The 16,746-nt window shown below is 40.1% G+C and overlaps 1 protein-coding gene across 1 annotated transcript in view; it reads right to left on the reverse strand.

Annotated features, from left to right (window-relative positions):
* Nucleotides 1-16,746, reverse strand: part of LOC109034182 (lipase 3) — a gene marked incomplete in the record, with an annotated part of 69,221 nt that overhangs the window by 19,257 nt on the left and 33,218 nt on the right. The window contains 4 exon segments of the mRNA XM_072304506.1: nt 3,301-3,443; nt 4,277-4,361; nt 5,405-5,563; nt 6,612-6,855. Of these exon segments, the coding sequence (XP_072160607.1) occupies nt 3,301-3,443; nt 4,277-4,361; nt 5,405-5,563; nt 6,612-6,855 (631 nt within the window).

Consider the following 16,746-nt stretch of genomic DNA (forward strand, 5'->3'; position numbering starts at 1 on the left):
AAATTTTTCAACGAAGCAGTCCGAACATTTCACAAAATTTTCTCTGTGCTGCCGATAAAATTCAGAAAAATTTTCAAACAGATTCAACCAAAAATTTCTCTGCGAAAAAAGAAAATAGCGGCGGAAATTTGAAACGTCACATGGCGCTTGCGATACTTCGGGCGGGAGGTGACGACATTAGAGGATAACGATCAGTAAAAGTCACCCCTTCGGAATAATCCTCGAGAAACAACTAAAAAACGTCGTAAAACACGGAGCGTTTTGTCCGTTACAAGGTAGCAATTTTCCGCGGAAACAAGCTGATAGATAACCGTCCAGTAAACGGCCCAATTACCGAGATGCAATCGACATAATAACGCGTTACTAATGCTGATTATTCTTTCTCCAACGGAGGAACCGGAGCCCATGAAAGTGACTGAGTAAAATCCTCACTCTTTGACGAAAGGGCGTATCTCAATTTCGGTATGAGCCCCAGAAAGCATTGACTCATATGTAAAACAGGGTTCACGTGGATATTGAGATACGTCTTTGCGTCAGAGAGGCGACAAAATGTAGAATCCGATCTCCCACTGGGCGCCTCCATCTTCACACCGCGTAAAAATCCGACGTTTACCGCACGAACAACGTAACTACACTGCGGGGTTGCCGAATTTCCACTCAAAAATTGTATATTTACCATGGAAATTTTAGGCGTGTTTAACTGTGAATTTTACCGATTTTTCCTCTGACCACAAACAAAAATCAGTAAAATTTTTGACGCACATTTTCAGGTCATATTTTTGTAAAGGAACGAATGGTTTGTGTCAATTTGGCAACGTCGGGATAAAGATACGTTCTTCCGTCTTTGAAACGACGGATTGTGCAACGGGCGGAGCGCCCGGCGGGTCCCGGCCAGGCGACCGGAAATGACTTCCCATCGGCCTCCGTGGCGCTATTGATTCAAACCTAACCCCATCCTTCCTGTCATTGTTTTTTTTTTTCTTTTTTTGTTGACTCCTCTCGGTTTTCGGCATTGTGTGTCTAGCCCGCAGCGACTGCGTTTGTCAGATTTTTATAAAATTTGATTAAATTACACAAATATTGGAAGAAAATGTGCACGGTCATAAAGGTACCAGAGATGCAAAAGATTCTAAAATACCGACAGTGTTCGCGACTTCGCCTAGCAAATTTGCCCAGCAGTGCCTACCATGTGACTTAATAGTGTTTACCATGTGGCCTGAGGATGATCTGATCATCGAAATAGCTATCGCCAACTAAAATCTACAACCAAGTGATCGGGGGAAAAACAGAGGTAAAATCAAAAATCCAAAATGCATCCCCATAAAAAGAACTTTAACTTCAAATTAGCATTGCATCATTGTTTTAGTCAAAAGGAAAACTTTTAAAGTACACTTAAAGAAATACAGAAGTCCGAAACGAAAACTAAAAAACTCAAACTCACAAAAAATAATTAAAATTGTCGACGCGTTTCAAAGCTCCGCGGCCCCTTCTTCGAGGCTAAATTCCGACACGTTACCCCATTTTCACGCTTGTTTCGTTTGGTTTAGTTTTCGTAACTTGCGGTTTCTTAATTACACTTATTTTAATCTCACTTAAAAAATAGGGCGAATCACAAAGTGGCAAAATTGAGCAATTTACCATTAATTCAGCAATATTCCCGTGAGGGCAGTAAAAAAATTTGTCGTAAGGCAAAATCGCGAAAGACGGTCGGCATTTTAGAATCTTTTGCATCTATAGTGCATTTATACCCGCGCATATTTTCTTCAAATATTTGTGTAGTTTAATACAATTTTATAAAAATCTGACGATCGCTACGGGCGTCTCGTTGAAATAACAGAAATTCCGCTTGAAACGAGGAAATTTCCTGTTTGACTCTACGAGAATTCTCGTCTCTAAATTATTATTTGGAATTCCTTTTGATCCTACCGAAAAATCTCCGTTTGGCGATGTCGTTCGCCTAGTAAATTTTGTGAAGACATTTACCTACATCCAGCGCACAGTGAATCGAGTCAATTAGAAAGGTTGGACATGAAATTTTTGACAAAACCTACTAATATTGATGTATTTTTTGACATATTTCAAAGGTTAAGGGGTGCTTTCTTCATAAAAAGTTTATGAGGAAACCAATGAAACCACTTTTAGAACCTCAAAAATTTGTAAAAACGGAGTTACAGGCGTTTAAAGTTTCCAAATTTTGTCCGACTTCTCCTATTCATTCGATCCACTGTGCGGCAGTTTAGTGTCGTAGGGCGACAGAATTCGCTTCAGGAACGACTTTTATAATACTTTCAATTTTTCCTCACGGTCCAAGATTTGTCCCGAGGATCGAGAAAGAAACATACGAGTAGCAATAGAGGGAGAGAATAAGAAATTTTCAACCGTCGCAAAGTTCAAAAGCAGGAAGAATATTAATCATGGGGTAACCGACTGAGGTGAGCACCGTGATAGGCTACGGTATTGTCAATTAAAGTGTCTCCGTTGGGTATTTGCCATCGAGTGTAAAATTTTTATATCTGGAAATCTGACAACATCGTCTGATGACATCCAAACATAGCAACGCCATACAGGCCAATGCGGCGCCGGCAACGAGACGTTTTGTCCCCGATGCAAGTAGGTTACTACGGTGACGCGTCGCTTAAAAATTGGAGCATAACTGCCAGACTTGAAAAATAATTCGGTCATACATTCGGATAGAAAAAACGACTTCTTTCGCTGAAAATTGATAATTCGCGGGCTAACGAACAGTACCACCTAGGTGAGATTTTGGCAAAATTGAGTTAGCGCCTTTGCCGCGTTCTACTATATACGGTAATGGAATCGCTCCATACCCCCTGCGTCTACTTTATCTTTAGCTTTGTCTATCAATTTCAATAATCAACCCGCTATGTTTGGAAACGGGAGGATGCAATAGACAAAAGAGGACAAATTATTTTTAGATTGCAAATATGCTTGGAGACTTTAACGCCAATTTAGGAGCGTAGAGAGTCGAGTTATACGGTGAGTCAAAATGAGCTGCCGGAGAGGAGGTAATATAGCAACTTTGAAGTCATTTACTCTGTTTCAATTTTGCGTCTATTTATTGAAATTGATAGACAAAATGATAGACAAAGAAGACTATATTAGACTAAGGGAAAATGAAGGGAGCCTATTGGTGGAAGTGGATGGTTGCAATGGGCAAAGAGGTGCGCAATATAGACTAACAAATGGCAACCTACGAGAGATCCTAGAGCTTGTTCATCATTATAATATAAAGATAGTCTATAAATCGTCCATTGTATAATAATACGTGATTTAACTTACCACTATACTGGAGAAGCCGTCCGTCTTGGAGCAGACAATCATTATGCTCGTATTGACTTTCGACAAATCGAACTCTGGAGGACTCGTCGAATTGTAAATTTGGAGATTTTTTTGAGATCCATAGTCATACTTACAATATTTCCCTGCAAAAAGACGATGTGGAGAATCACGGAAATGTTTATTTTGAATCATTGTAACTGATTTTGAATCATTGTCATTGATGTTTGCGCATACTTTCTTTTTTACGAATTAACGACTGAAATTGATCCACGACTGATTGTTCAATTGAATTTGCAAAATTTCGTAATAGGGCAAAATGTCCAAAAATAAAAGTTCAAAGTACAAAAATGTCCAAAGTCAAAAAAAGTCCACATCTAGAGCATGTCCAAATATCTGAAATGTCCAGTAGCAGTATTATGGCCAAAAACAAAAATGCCCAAATGTGACATAATTTGACAAAGCGGCAAAATAGTGAGTTTGGAAACTATCTACAGTAATAATGAAGAAGCAGTGATACAGAGTGTTCCTAACCTACCTACTGGACATTACAAACACTTGGACTTGTTTTGCTCATGGACTTTTTTCACATTGGCTATTTTTTATTTTGGCTATTTATTTTTGGACATTTTGTTCCATCACCCAAAATTTAAGACGATAAAAAAAATCAAAAGCTCTTGAGACCGTCCACAGCTCGCGACCCATTATTTACAAAATGATAAGGCAGATCAAGATGGTGGTCTATTGGCACAGGTTCAGACAAGGTAGATGTGTTAAGAATCTATATAATTTAATACTTTCACCAGGACAATCCTTAAAGTCAAAATTAAATTACTGGGGATTGTTTATGAGAAATGTGATTTTTGAAGGCTTCAAAACTGCGTTTGAATTTTCATCGCATTCAAATGGGGAAAAACACGTAACATAGACACATATTTTAAAAGCGTGCTTTCTGGGGTTTCCAAATCACTAAACGTACCTGACTTTAGATGCTGAAAATAGTGTAACACTGTTTTACTCGAAAAGTAATCCGGATAAATATCATACAGTTTGTGCATTAATGACTGAAACATACAAAAGTGAATATTAGTGAATGGTCTAAGGTTAGTAAAATGGTGAGATTTGGAAAAAAAATTGGCGAGTTAGGTGGATGTGCAAAATTAAAAACTAATTGTGCTTTTTTTGGCTTGATTTTCTAAAAATAATGAAAAATGCTCGGATGAAGCAAACACATAGTTTTTTTTAAAAGAAGCAACATCATCCTTGATTATAAAAATAAGAAATATTACTTGACGGCGAATTCAAGAATATTTTTTTTCAGTGTCCTTAATGAAATTTTATCGAGGGTACATATCGACGGCGTAAGTCCGCAATCACATACCTCGAGAAATTTAGAAAACCTGAAAATCTCTGCCTCTATGTCATTTTTGTAAAGGAGAACAAATTAACATCATTCCTTGAAATTTATGCAGAATCCTCTTCGCACAGGGAAGAAAAAAATTTCAGCTTTTTAAAGAATTGCCGTTGAGTAGTTTTCCGTTTAAAAAATAAAGTATGGCAGGAAGTCTGTGACGTCGCCAACCGAGTTATGTGATTGCCGACTTACACCGTCGATATATGTTATGTTGCTGGATTTCTCACCCTGTCCAGTTGTGGTTCTTGAAAGTTGGCAACAATGTTTTTTCCTCCATTTAAACCCATGTAAAATGTTGATTGTAGATTGTCAAGAATTGATTGTTTTACATACATTTAAATGAAGGAAATACAGTGTTGACATCTTTCAAAAATCGCCATTGACCCTGTCTTGTCGTCAATTCAGCTTACATTGCATTAAATTCCGCGGACTATCAAGTGTAAAATTTCCATTCTCATGTATATTGCCTTCTTTTAATTTCTATAATTGGACTACATTTTGCAATTTGGAACTACGATTTCTGGCCTAATTTAAAAACAACGTACATGCCATTAGTTTTCCTGGAAACCTATGTGTTTTTACAAACGAGCCAGAAACTATACTTCCTAATTGCAAAATGTATAGTCCAATTGGATCTTGAAAGTTTTTATCGATAACTCTATGAGGTAACTACTAGGAGGAATACAAACTTACTGTTTTAAATGGGATTTGGAAGCCCTCAAAAACTGAGAGAAATTGCCGGCACAACGAGGCTCCGAAATTAGGGAGCGTGCAAATACGTCGGTTGAAAACTCGGAGGATATCCAGGTTGAACATCGGCATGAAGTAAAAATGAAGCTCTTGTAGATAACGCTAAGAAATGAGGACAAAAAATTAAAAATCATGTATTAAATTAGAATAGACGAAATGATAACATTTCTACAATTTGGAACTACAATATCTTGCTCAGTTTAGAAGTTCACGGGTTTTCAATATTTTAGGAAGAATAACTCTTCAAATCTGCAAACTCTCCTTGTTCCTTCCTTTTCACGTGCCTTTAGTGAATTCAAATGTTAAAATTTTAAAAATTCTATGTTTTATGACGTGCTGAAAATTTCATTAGAAATGTGTATTCAGGATCTGAAAATCGTTTAAAATATTATTGTATGTTGCATATTTTACCGAGAATTCTTTCGTACAGGAGCGAAGAATTATTTTGTCTAAAATTGGGGTAAAAATGCAAATTTTCAATCTAAGTAAGAATACTTAACTATTTGCCTAGGCATTTGACAAAATGCCTGATTTGACTGTTTGCCTTCGACACACTCGTATCCTTTCGGTTAAGCTCGGGCAATTTTACATCTGCGAAGAAAATCGAATACAATGGAGATGTTGCATGTGTGAGGAATTTGCGATTTGACAATTGATTCTTACGTAAAAGTTCGCGAAAAACACGATGGTGTCACTGGTTTTCTCTGAAATCAACTTCCAAGCTCAAAAAAACCTCTCAAGTTGAGGCCAAAATGGAGGGGATATCCCACGCTATCTTGAGAGTCCACCTCTGCATCAAAACAAACTCTCCATGCAAAGATAGAAAGCAAATACATTGACAGGGCTGCCACTTTATTTGGGGACTCTAATACTGAAAACACGGCAACGCTGCTAATGTATTCGCTCCCTATTTTTGCATGGAGAGTTTGTCTTGATGTAAAGGTGGACTCTCACGGTAAGGTGAGATATCCCCTCCATTTTGGCCTCAACTTGAGAGCTTTTTTGAGCTTGGGAGTTGATTTCAGAAAAAACCAGTGGCACCATCGTGTTTCTTGCGAACTTTTACACAAGAATCAATAGTCAAATCGCAAATTCCTGACACATGCAACATCTCCATTTCACGTCTGCGAGGAAAATGGAATACAATTACCTGTATAGAATTGACGTAAGGTGCAATTAGCTTGAGAGGTGTGGACGCATGCTGCATGGACGTGGTCGGGGCCATGAGGATGGCGCTTTGGATCTTCTCGTTGTACTCTGGGCGCTCGGTGACGCCAATCAGAATTGCACTTGCGCCCATGGAGTAGCCCAGAATGTGGACGCGCGGCTTGTTCGTCTGCTCCAGCACGTAATCGATGGCGGTTAGCGTGTCATAGATTCCGTGCTCGGTGAAGCTGCAACCAGTTCAAACAAAAAATTTCCGGTGTCAGAAATTATTTTCCATAGATCGTTTTCGATACATCAAATAGGTGAGATTGTAACAATATCGATGGGTTCAACGTGTAAACATAGCCTCAAAAGTCAACAGAGTAATCTGAGGAAACGGGGTTTTTCTGATAGATTCTTGATTCTTATGAGTACTAAATGGCATCGCAAGGTGAAATAGTTAGGAATTTTCTCATTTTCAGCTTCTCCGACTGAGATCCTGAAAGTTTCGTTTGAGGTTATGTTTTACTGTTTTGAACCAAACGATACATCGAACCATTATCGAAAACGATCTATTAATGATACGTAACCGTCTACCGCTAAAATGCATAGGCTGATCCAAGGAGGGGCGTAGGGGACGTATGACCTCCTCGTTCGCCTAAAAAAAAGAGGAAGAAAAAGGGGGAAAAGAGAGAAGGATGGAACGGAGATAAGAGAAAAAAGGATGCCTATATTTTCAGTGATTATATGGCCATTGATCGCGATGAGATCGAGAATAATCGCTGAGATATTGATGATCCTAGCGCTTTTTCCGTTGAAAAATGCTATTTGGGAAGTTGCGCTCAGCAGTTCAGAGTGATCCAAAGTGAGCCGGAGGGGCGACCATTTGTCGAGGTAGAGTGGCGGATATGAGGGGGAGGACAGCCCCCTGGATCCGCCACTGGTTCAGTTCTTTTTAACGGTGTAGAGTAACTTTAAATACGGCCCATAGTTTTGCACCCCTCCCGCAAAATAGCCATTTTTGACAAATCTTTCTCCAGTCATCCGTGAATACACCACGTGGTGATTAATTCATACTCTCTGGATTGCAATGAGCAATCGCGGTCTCAATCATTGAGCGAGCGAACATGAATCTGGGCGTCTAATTCGGACTGATTCGGAGGCGCCTTGATCAGCATCGCGGCGGCCGGTGCTCAGCTCTCGGTGATAGAAGTGAGGAATTAGAAAGCTGCTCACTTCCTTGTGCCGGACCGCGGTGATGGTGATGGTGGTGGTCATTTGATTAGGATCATAAATCATCATCATAAGGATGGACTCGCACATTAATTGGACTCAACCAGAGTGGAACCGCACCGCGCACCGAGACGAAGCTTCCTCCCGATGCACAGCGCCGCCACCGCGCAAATACAGGGTGTTCACGTTCAGCACGAGCTATACAATATCTCGGGATTTTACGATCCTTAACACTGGGAAAGTTTCGGAAGTGGGGTTTGGGAGTCAGCATATCCAAATCTGAGAAGATGACTTTCGGAGGTGATCAGCAAAGCATTGAGTTGGAGGATAGGTAGCAGATCAATGGCTGTACGGATTATAAATACTTGGGAGTGCGGTTGATCCAGGATGGAAGGACGGATCAAGCTATCAAGGAAAGAAACACACTTGCAAGGAAGGCTGTAGCGATGTGAAATGGAATCCTCTGGGATCCACGGATTTCCGAAGATAACAAGAGGAGGATATACAACGCTGTGGTTAAAAGTATGTTAACATACAAATAGTGTAAAATTTTCCCAGAAGAATTATCTCATCAGAAGATTTCGTTGCGGCCACATTTGAGCTGAATTCCTGAGTTCCCCCAACTTTAACTTTCCTCTCGAAAAAAAACACTCTGTATAGCCGCTGAGGCCTTTAGTTAACATCTGAACGCCCGGCAAAATCGTCTCAAGATCAGCTGTAGCGGAAATAAACGGAACCCTGTTTTGCTGATTTTGCTGATCCTCGAGGTCCGAATGAATGATTAACGTCTCTGGGATTCAGAGCACCACCGTACAATGGAGGAGACGATATTATCAAGAAAGCTGATTAATATCACTTAAAATTCAATTGCTCTCAGTGCTCTGAACACAAGCTCCAACTCGAAAATGATCTGAATGAAAGGATCTCGTACTACGAAACAGTAAATCATACTCTTTTACCATCCTTCCTGAATATTTTCTATGGGTGATGGGTTTGTAGACAATTTTTTACTTTCATTCCTTCTCGATTTTCTGCATCAGAAATTAAATAAGTTTGGTCTATGAGCGACTTTTAAATTTTGATTTTTTTATCCTTATTTTGATTTAAGGCTAGGAAATCTTTTTTAATTTTTGTGGTTTGAAAGAAAGGGTAAGAATCCCGTTTTTTTCTTCTTTTTTTAGTTTTAACGCAAAATTCTTATACGGTATTCTCTCGCTATAATGACACTCATTATAAAGAAAATCTCTCTCTTGCGAAGGAATCGCCCGGTCCCTTGCTAATTCGTTATAGCAAGAAGAGGACTGTATATGCCGAACGTTTGGTAACACGAACCGAAAGTTCAGTTTGCCAAAGTGAATATTTGGAATGATAATATAGAATATCGAAGCAGTGCTCCCCTTCTTGGACTCGGAACTTTTGAGATTTTCCTGAATTTTTCCCGGAACTTTTGGGATTCCCAAATGTTTCGAATTTTTTGCAGTTTTCGGAACTTTTGTATGAATCTAAAAAGGATCCCGGAACTTTCGACGGTCATGGAGTTCAAGAAATTGGAACAAAAAAGATCTGAATCCCGGAGATTTTGACGAACATGGAACAGGAGTGCTACACTGAGAGTTCGGTTCACATGATCGTTTTTTTTTTTTTTTTTTTTTTTTTTTTTTTCAGTTTGAAACGTATCGGTAAGCTGCACTGTGACAAATTCGAAACACCCGCTGCCACCGACTGACGAGGGGGTCATCTGCCGGTGAAATTTGAAGGGCGGAAGATTTGCGGGAATTTCACGGAAACGCGAGGATATCCAGTAGCGAGGAGGATACCGCTAAGCGTGTCCACGCGATAAAAATCCAATCTTACGGTGAAGTTCAACCGGACAGCGATGCCGCCTCGAAATACGTCGGATATCATTTTCAAGCAAGGGAATATTATTGGCGTATTCTCCTAAAGAACTTAAGGCTCTACTTTCCTTACGGCACTTTCCCTCCCTTGAGTAAAGAAAATAAGCAGATATCGTCACCCTCCGGCCAAAGTATCACAAGCGCCATGCGACGTTTCAAAATTTCCACCGAAATTTTATTTTTTCCAGAGAAATTGTATCTGAAGACGCTCGTGATCGTGCTCTGAAGAGGAATTGAATCTATCGATTCAATTTAAATCTAATTCTATGAAAATTTCACTGAATTTTTTCGGAAGCACCAAGGGTAAGTAAGTTCTCTAGGTTCACTTGATTCTCCTACTAAAGTTATCTTATCACAACACGAATAGGAGCTTGGGTGCGAGAAAAGCACAAAATTCAAAATTGCAATTTTTGTGATTCACAGCTAATAAGGATTCAGAGCCATACGTTAATGCACTTGTATGGAGACTTTAACGCAGAGGTAGAAAAAACGACTATAAAATGTTGGTTGCCTCTTGGTTTTCAAACTGGAGTTTAAGGCTTCATCATGATATGTACGCTGTTTTTTAGAGAAAAAAACGTTATTCTACAATACTTTTGCCCCTCTTGATTAATAAAAATTGATTTGATAGAGTAACCTTTCTTTCGCGAATGAAGTAACTTGAGACTTATGAAAATCTGAATACTTACATTTCACAAGAGGTATATACTACTGAGTTTTGTTCATGTGCATGCAGAAAATGCGATCTTCCTTACTGAGCCAGCGAGCTGATTATTGCAATTAATAGACAAAGCGATAGATAAAGAAGATAGAATGAAAATGGAGAGATTCTATTGGTGAGAGAGATTGCTGAGGACAAAGGATGTAAGCAATAGAATAACGCACGGCAACTTATGAAGGACCCTATAGTTAATTTTTTGCATGTCAACCTTTTCAATTTTTTTGTCTATCACTTTGTCTTTCAACTTCAATAATCAACCCGCGCACTGAAAAAAAATTCTCGGCGTTTTTACCAAGGGCCGTCGGTACCATTACCATCTCACTTTTTATACCAATTATTGGTAATTTTACAAAGACAGACTGGTAAGCTTACCTAAAAACCGCTATTTTTACTGTTTTTTTCAGGTAAGAATACCACTTTTATTGGTAATCAATTCCCGGTTACTTTGCCATTTTATCTCGGTAATTCTACCACAGTTAATAAAAAATATTGGCGTTTTTACCGGGGTCCAGTAAAATTACGGAGAAAGTCAATTATTTGACCGAGATTTCTTGGTAAAATTACCAATTCCATAAATGGTAATTTTACCAAGAAAAAACTGGGATCAAATAGAACCCTGAATTCTTAGTAATTTTACCCTTTATCTTAGTAAATACACCGAGATTTTTTTTAGTGCGTGTCTTGTGATCCATTCCAGTACCGGCAACACCCGGCAATAGCGCTCGAGAGCATTGTGAACACGAGAGGGCTCGATATCGTCGGGAGTGCGTGTGTCCGATCGCCGGGGGGGGGGGGGGGGGTCGCGGAATCGTAAGTCGCGACGGTCATGAGGGGCGGCTCGCGAGTAAGGGGGGCCGGGGGGGGGGGGGGTCGCGGGGCAGCAATGAGAATGACTCCGGCTGTCGGAGTGACCGGCTACTGGACATGACCATCTTTGCCCGAGACCCCGGCGCGCCGACAGCCGAGCACCGTTGCCAGATAGTGCTGGATATTAGCGCTTTTCCCTCGGAACGGATGTACGAATTCGTATTTTATTGCACAATTTGGCAACCCTGCCGGGGACCCAAGACCAGGAGCCACGACTGATAACGCTGGCAGCGGTACCGACCTCTGCACATCCTCGCGGTTGCCCAGTCGGATCGATATTATCGCGAGAGGCATTTGTGTTCTTTTCGGTCGGCGAAAGGTTGTCACAAATTTATTTTTGGGCAAAATTTGTCGTTTCTCTCACGAAAGAACGTAACTACATTTCAATGTTGCCGAATTTCCCCTCGCAAATTTCAGGTGACCAGGAAAATCTTGGATATTTTGAATTGAGAATCTCGCTGATTTTTCTACTGATCTCAGGCAAAAATCAGACAAATTTTGGACAAAACTTGCGCAGGTATGTTCTTGTAAGAAAATTGAATTGTTTGAGTAAATTTTGCAACGACTAACGTTCCTTTTTACGGAAAACGACGGATTAGACCCCTTCTTAAAGCGTATTTGCGCAACTGACCAGTGCGAGAGACGTAAGGGACCGTTCTTAAAATAAGTAACGCTCTAGGAAAGAGGGAGTAGCAGTGGCGTGGCGTGCTTTGTGATATATTGATTGATCTGCTATTTAAACGTATGGAAAAATATCTATAAACAGGGTGTTCGCAACGAACACCTTTATAATCGATTTTGGATCATCGGAGGGTTCAGAAGGTTCATAGGGTTCATAGAGTCCGAAGGGTATCTGCCCTTTTGGGTCCTAAAAGCTCCAAGACCTAACCTCCAAATGGACTTTATTTTGCAATAAGGGACCATTATCTCTAGTTTATCCATAAAAACATCTATCTGTGCATCAAGGAAATTAACAACATATATGTTGTTTCTAAAAGTGAGTAAAAACAGTGGTTCCTTTTTGCGAAATGTGGTCCAAATTACAAAAATTTTCGTACCCTCCCGATATAGACTCTCCGAGTTAAATGGCGCGTGCGCAATAAGCGGCAACATTGGCATGGGTTACATTCCGCATAGATGGCCACCGCACCGGCGAGTGGTGACCAGTAGCCGTCCACATTCACACACACGCGCAGAGCACGCGCGGGGCAATGCTGACATCGCAGGTGACATCACTGCGTGCCCCGCGGAAGGGGGTCCGGACCCCCTTCCTCCCCCCGGGAGGAACAGAAACCGTTTTCGGAGCGGGAATCAACGGTAGTTTTCGAAAAGGGCATTTCCCAGCGCGGACAGCTCGGGCTCGTATTGATGCTCTCGATGGCTCTAGTGTGGTGAAGAAATGGAACTAACGGATCCAGCAGAGCATCCAGTGACTTGTACGGCAAAAGCTGCCTTTGAAGATTCGGTATCATCTGACGCAATAAATTCTATTTTCGTCTGATCAAGTCCGCTTAATCTCACTTTCAACACACTGAGAAAAAAAACACATTGGATCTAGAGTCCAGACTCTTAAAAACATCGACAAGAAAAAGTCCTCTTGATTCAATCAGAATCTAGCTTAAATCAAGAACCCAGCCTCTTAATTTGAGAGGATTTCCTTTTGATTTAAGCTTAAATCTGATTGAATCGAGAGTATTTTTTCTTGTCAATGTTTTCAATAGTCTGGACTCAGATCCAATGTGTTTTTTTTTTTTTTTTTCAGTGCAAATTACAGAGAAATTCAACTTACTATGAGGGCTCGTTGTTGAAATTGTTAGACAAAGCGGTAGACAAAGGAGACATAAGAAGTAGGGAGCGATCACTGGAAAAAAAGTCGCTTGGATCTAGAGTTCAGACTTTTAATAACATTGACAGGAAAAAATACTCTTGATTCAATCCGATTTTTCCTTGGATCGAACAGCCAAGCCTCTTGATTTAGGCGAATTTTCTTTTGATTCAAGCAAAAAGTCCGATTGAATCAAGATTACGTTTTTCGTGTCAATGTTTTCAAGAGTCTGGACTCTAGATCCAATGTGTTTTTTTCCATTGGATATCAACGGGGCTCCAACCAAATTCTCTAGGTTCACTTGACTCTTCTACTAAACCTAAGATTACCTTATCACAACAAGAATAGGAACTTGGGTGCGAAAAATGTCCAAAATTCAATATTGCCATTTTTGTGAATCACAGCTAATGAACATTAAGAGCCTTGCGGCAATGCGTTTCTTCGGAGACTTTAACGCAGAGGTAGATAAAACAACTAAGACATTGGTTACCTCTTTGGAGTTTTCAACTCTTGATTTAGGCGAATTTCCCTTTGATTCAAGCAAAAAGTCCGATAGAATCAAGAGTACTTTTTCTTGTCAGTGTTTTTAAGTGCCTGGACTCTAGATCCAAGCTACTTATTTTCCAGTTATCTATCACTTTCCGTTATTCCGAATGTAAGTATATTTGGAGTTTTTCCCCTAATTTCCGCTATGATCACTCATAAAAGATCGATGTAGCGCTCAACCCAAAATTTTTAGATTCCCGTGGCACGTACTGAAATTGATGGACAAATCTATAGACAAAGAAGAGAAAATGGGTACGAAGGGATCCTATTGATGAAAGCGGGTGGTTGCAATGCATAAAGGCAGTATAGGACCACCTAACGGCAACCCACAAGAGACCCAATAGTTAGTCCATCATTAACCCCCTAATGGACCACTAGACAAGGTACAAATTCCAGCATTCTGATACATGCTTCTTAACCAAAATTTCACGTATAACACGATGCGCACAACAAAAATTACCAAAATCAACTTCTTACGAAGATATTCAATAATTCTTGATTCGTTAATTCAAACCACCCGCTCATGCGGCTTAAACTCAATGCTCTACTTCACATCGCGCGAAACGTTATCATGACAGTCTCTGCGATGTAAAAACCTGGCAACCTCGATCTTGAAGTTTTGGCTCAGCTATAACAAATTTCTTATAGTTTGAACAACACGTGGTGGGAAATGAACGTTGCTCGGTTGAGAAGCTTGCTGAAACCGTTGTAGTGCGCGATTTGACTTATGTAGAGCTTTGAGTTTCTTGTGAGCGGGTAGTTCAAATTCCTCGTAACCAGTGTGAAATAAAAACGTTAATATCTTCGTTAGGAGTTTGTTTCAGTAATTTTCGTTGCGCGAATCGTGTTCTACGTGACATTCTGGTTAAGAAACATGTATCAGAATGCTTAAATTCGTACCTTGTCTAGTGGTCCATTCTATCAGAACCACCCATTTCAGCGAATAGAATTACTCCATATTCCCTACGTCTTCTTTGTCTATAGCTCCGTCTATCAATTTCAAAGATCAGCCCTCTGCCTCATTCCTAAATGCGCCAATGCATTTCTCCACTGAGTTTGAGGAATACAGCTCTTCAGGCCGTAAACTAAGGATTAGCTGCCTGAGCTGTTTTCACCGGTTGAGCACCTCTTCCTCCTCGACAAGTGCGCTGCACTTTTCTCTGTGCGGGGGCGGAAGTGCCGGAAGTCGATGAACTGACCGCCGCAACGAGGAACGGCGCGCCGCCGGCCCTCTTTTCCGCTTCGGAGAATTTCCCTCGCAAATCGAGATTCGAGAGCCGATTCCGGGAAGTCCTCTTTCCCGTTACTTGGTCAGTGCTCGCCACACGGAAACGGTCATGTTCATCGCGAGAATTCACCCATTACACTTTAAGTTCAACGAGGAAAATTATCAGTTTGGCAACCATGCCCAAGTCCACGATGCCACGTTGTCTGGATAGTTTGTCAATTTGAACGAAGTTAAACAAAATAATTCCATTCGCAATGCTGCCGTGCAAAGGAAAAACGCATTGGAAAAGAAACACATTGGATCTAGAGTCCAGACTCTTGAAAATATTGACAAGAAAATGGACTCTTGATTCAATCAGATTTAAGCTTAAATCAAAAGGAAATCCGCTCAAATTAAGAGGCTTGGTTCTTGATTTAAGCTTAAATCTCGTTGAATCAAGAGTATATTTTCTTGTCGATGTTTTTAAGAGCCTGAACTCAAGATCCAATGTGTTTTTTTTCCCCGTGCGCCATATGAACCATCAGGCGTTGCCCTGTTTTCTTAAACAAAATACCAATTCACCGGCAACATTTTTTAATATTTCTCTTCAAAATTTGGAGATAATTCAATTCGCAAGCTACTCTAAAATGTCTGAAAATTTCACTGAAAAATATATGTAGCTTTTCTCAAAAATAGATGTTTTATCCTGGGAAATGGCAACTCTCGAATTTTCATACGGCGCGTTCTTTCTTATCACGGCAGAGTGAGAGTGTTTAATTTTTGTTAGGGATCAGAGGAAAATTCAGTGAAATTTTCAGTTAGAAATGCCCAAGAATGCCCTGATACAAATAAAATTTTTGAGGGAAAATTGGCAGCATTGAAATGTAGTTACGGTTTTTCAAGAGAGAAACTTAATTTGAATAAAACCTCTGAGTTTTCATGGAAGGACAACAAAAAGTCCCTGTTTTTACGGGATCTTCGACCTAGACCAGCAAAAAATTGTCAAGACTTGAGCAATCATTTTTAAGCAGGTTTTTCACCCTCTTCTAAAACAGGCGTTTCATAAATTTTCCAAAAATAGATCACCGAAAAAAAAAGTGAGGTCGATTTAACATTCTGAATGTAAAAAAAGTGTGCGAGAACTTATAAAATGCTGAGTTACCCACTACAGCAGTTACTTTAGCAATGCCAAGATGTAAAACTAACTGCTATGGCGAGTAATTCAGCATTTTTTAAGTTCTCGCACACTTTTTTTACATCCGAAATGTTAAATCAACTTCACTTTTTTGACGGTGTAGACGTCTTTTTCATATGTTTGTGCATCCGTTGTCTATATTTGAAAATGTGTTGAACCTGGAGGATATGTCAACAAGGCCAAGGCACACCCATTCAGACAGAATTACAGCCATCCCGTTGGGAGTCAAGGGAGCATAGCGAATGTTATGCTAATGCTAATCAGCTAGGGACTGACCATTATAAAATTAACATTGCGTATTTTTAATTGTACGGCCGGAGAATGGATGAATACCCATTGAGCTCAACTACCGCAAACCGTAATTCGGAAAATACTGCGTCCGGGAACAGATAGCATCCTAGACGTAAAGAGTTGACTGACATTATAACTGGTACCGCTGAATACCTAACTGTAGACGGATATTCATAGTAAATGTAATATTTCTGATTATTGTACTCGAAGTTTCATTTATGAAGTTTCGACTTGCAAGGATGCATGTCAGAAATACGTTAAGATTTTGCGGAAATCTTACAAAAAGACATTTTGTCAATTTTGATAAAATGCCATTCCGCGTCCGTAAGGCTTGCCCTCACTCAACATCTCTTGGATTC

Source organism: Bemisia tabaci, chromosome 9 (genome assembly GCF_918797505.1).
Source record: "Bemisia tabaci chromosome 9, PGI_BMITA_v3".
Classification (NCBI taxonomy): domain Eukaryota; kingdom Metazoa; phylum Arthropoda; class Insecta; order Hemiptera; family Aleyrodidae; genus Bemisia; species Bemisia tabaci.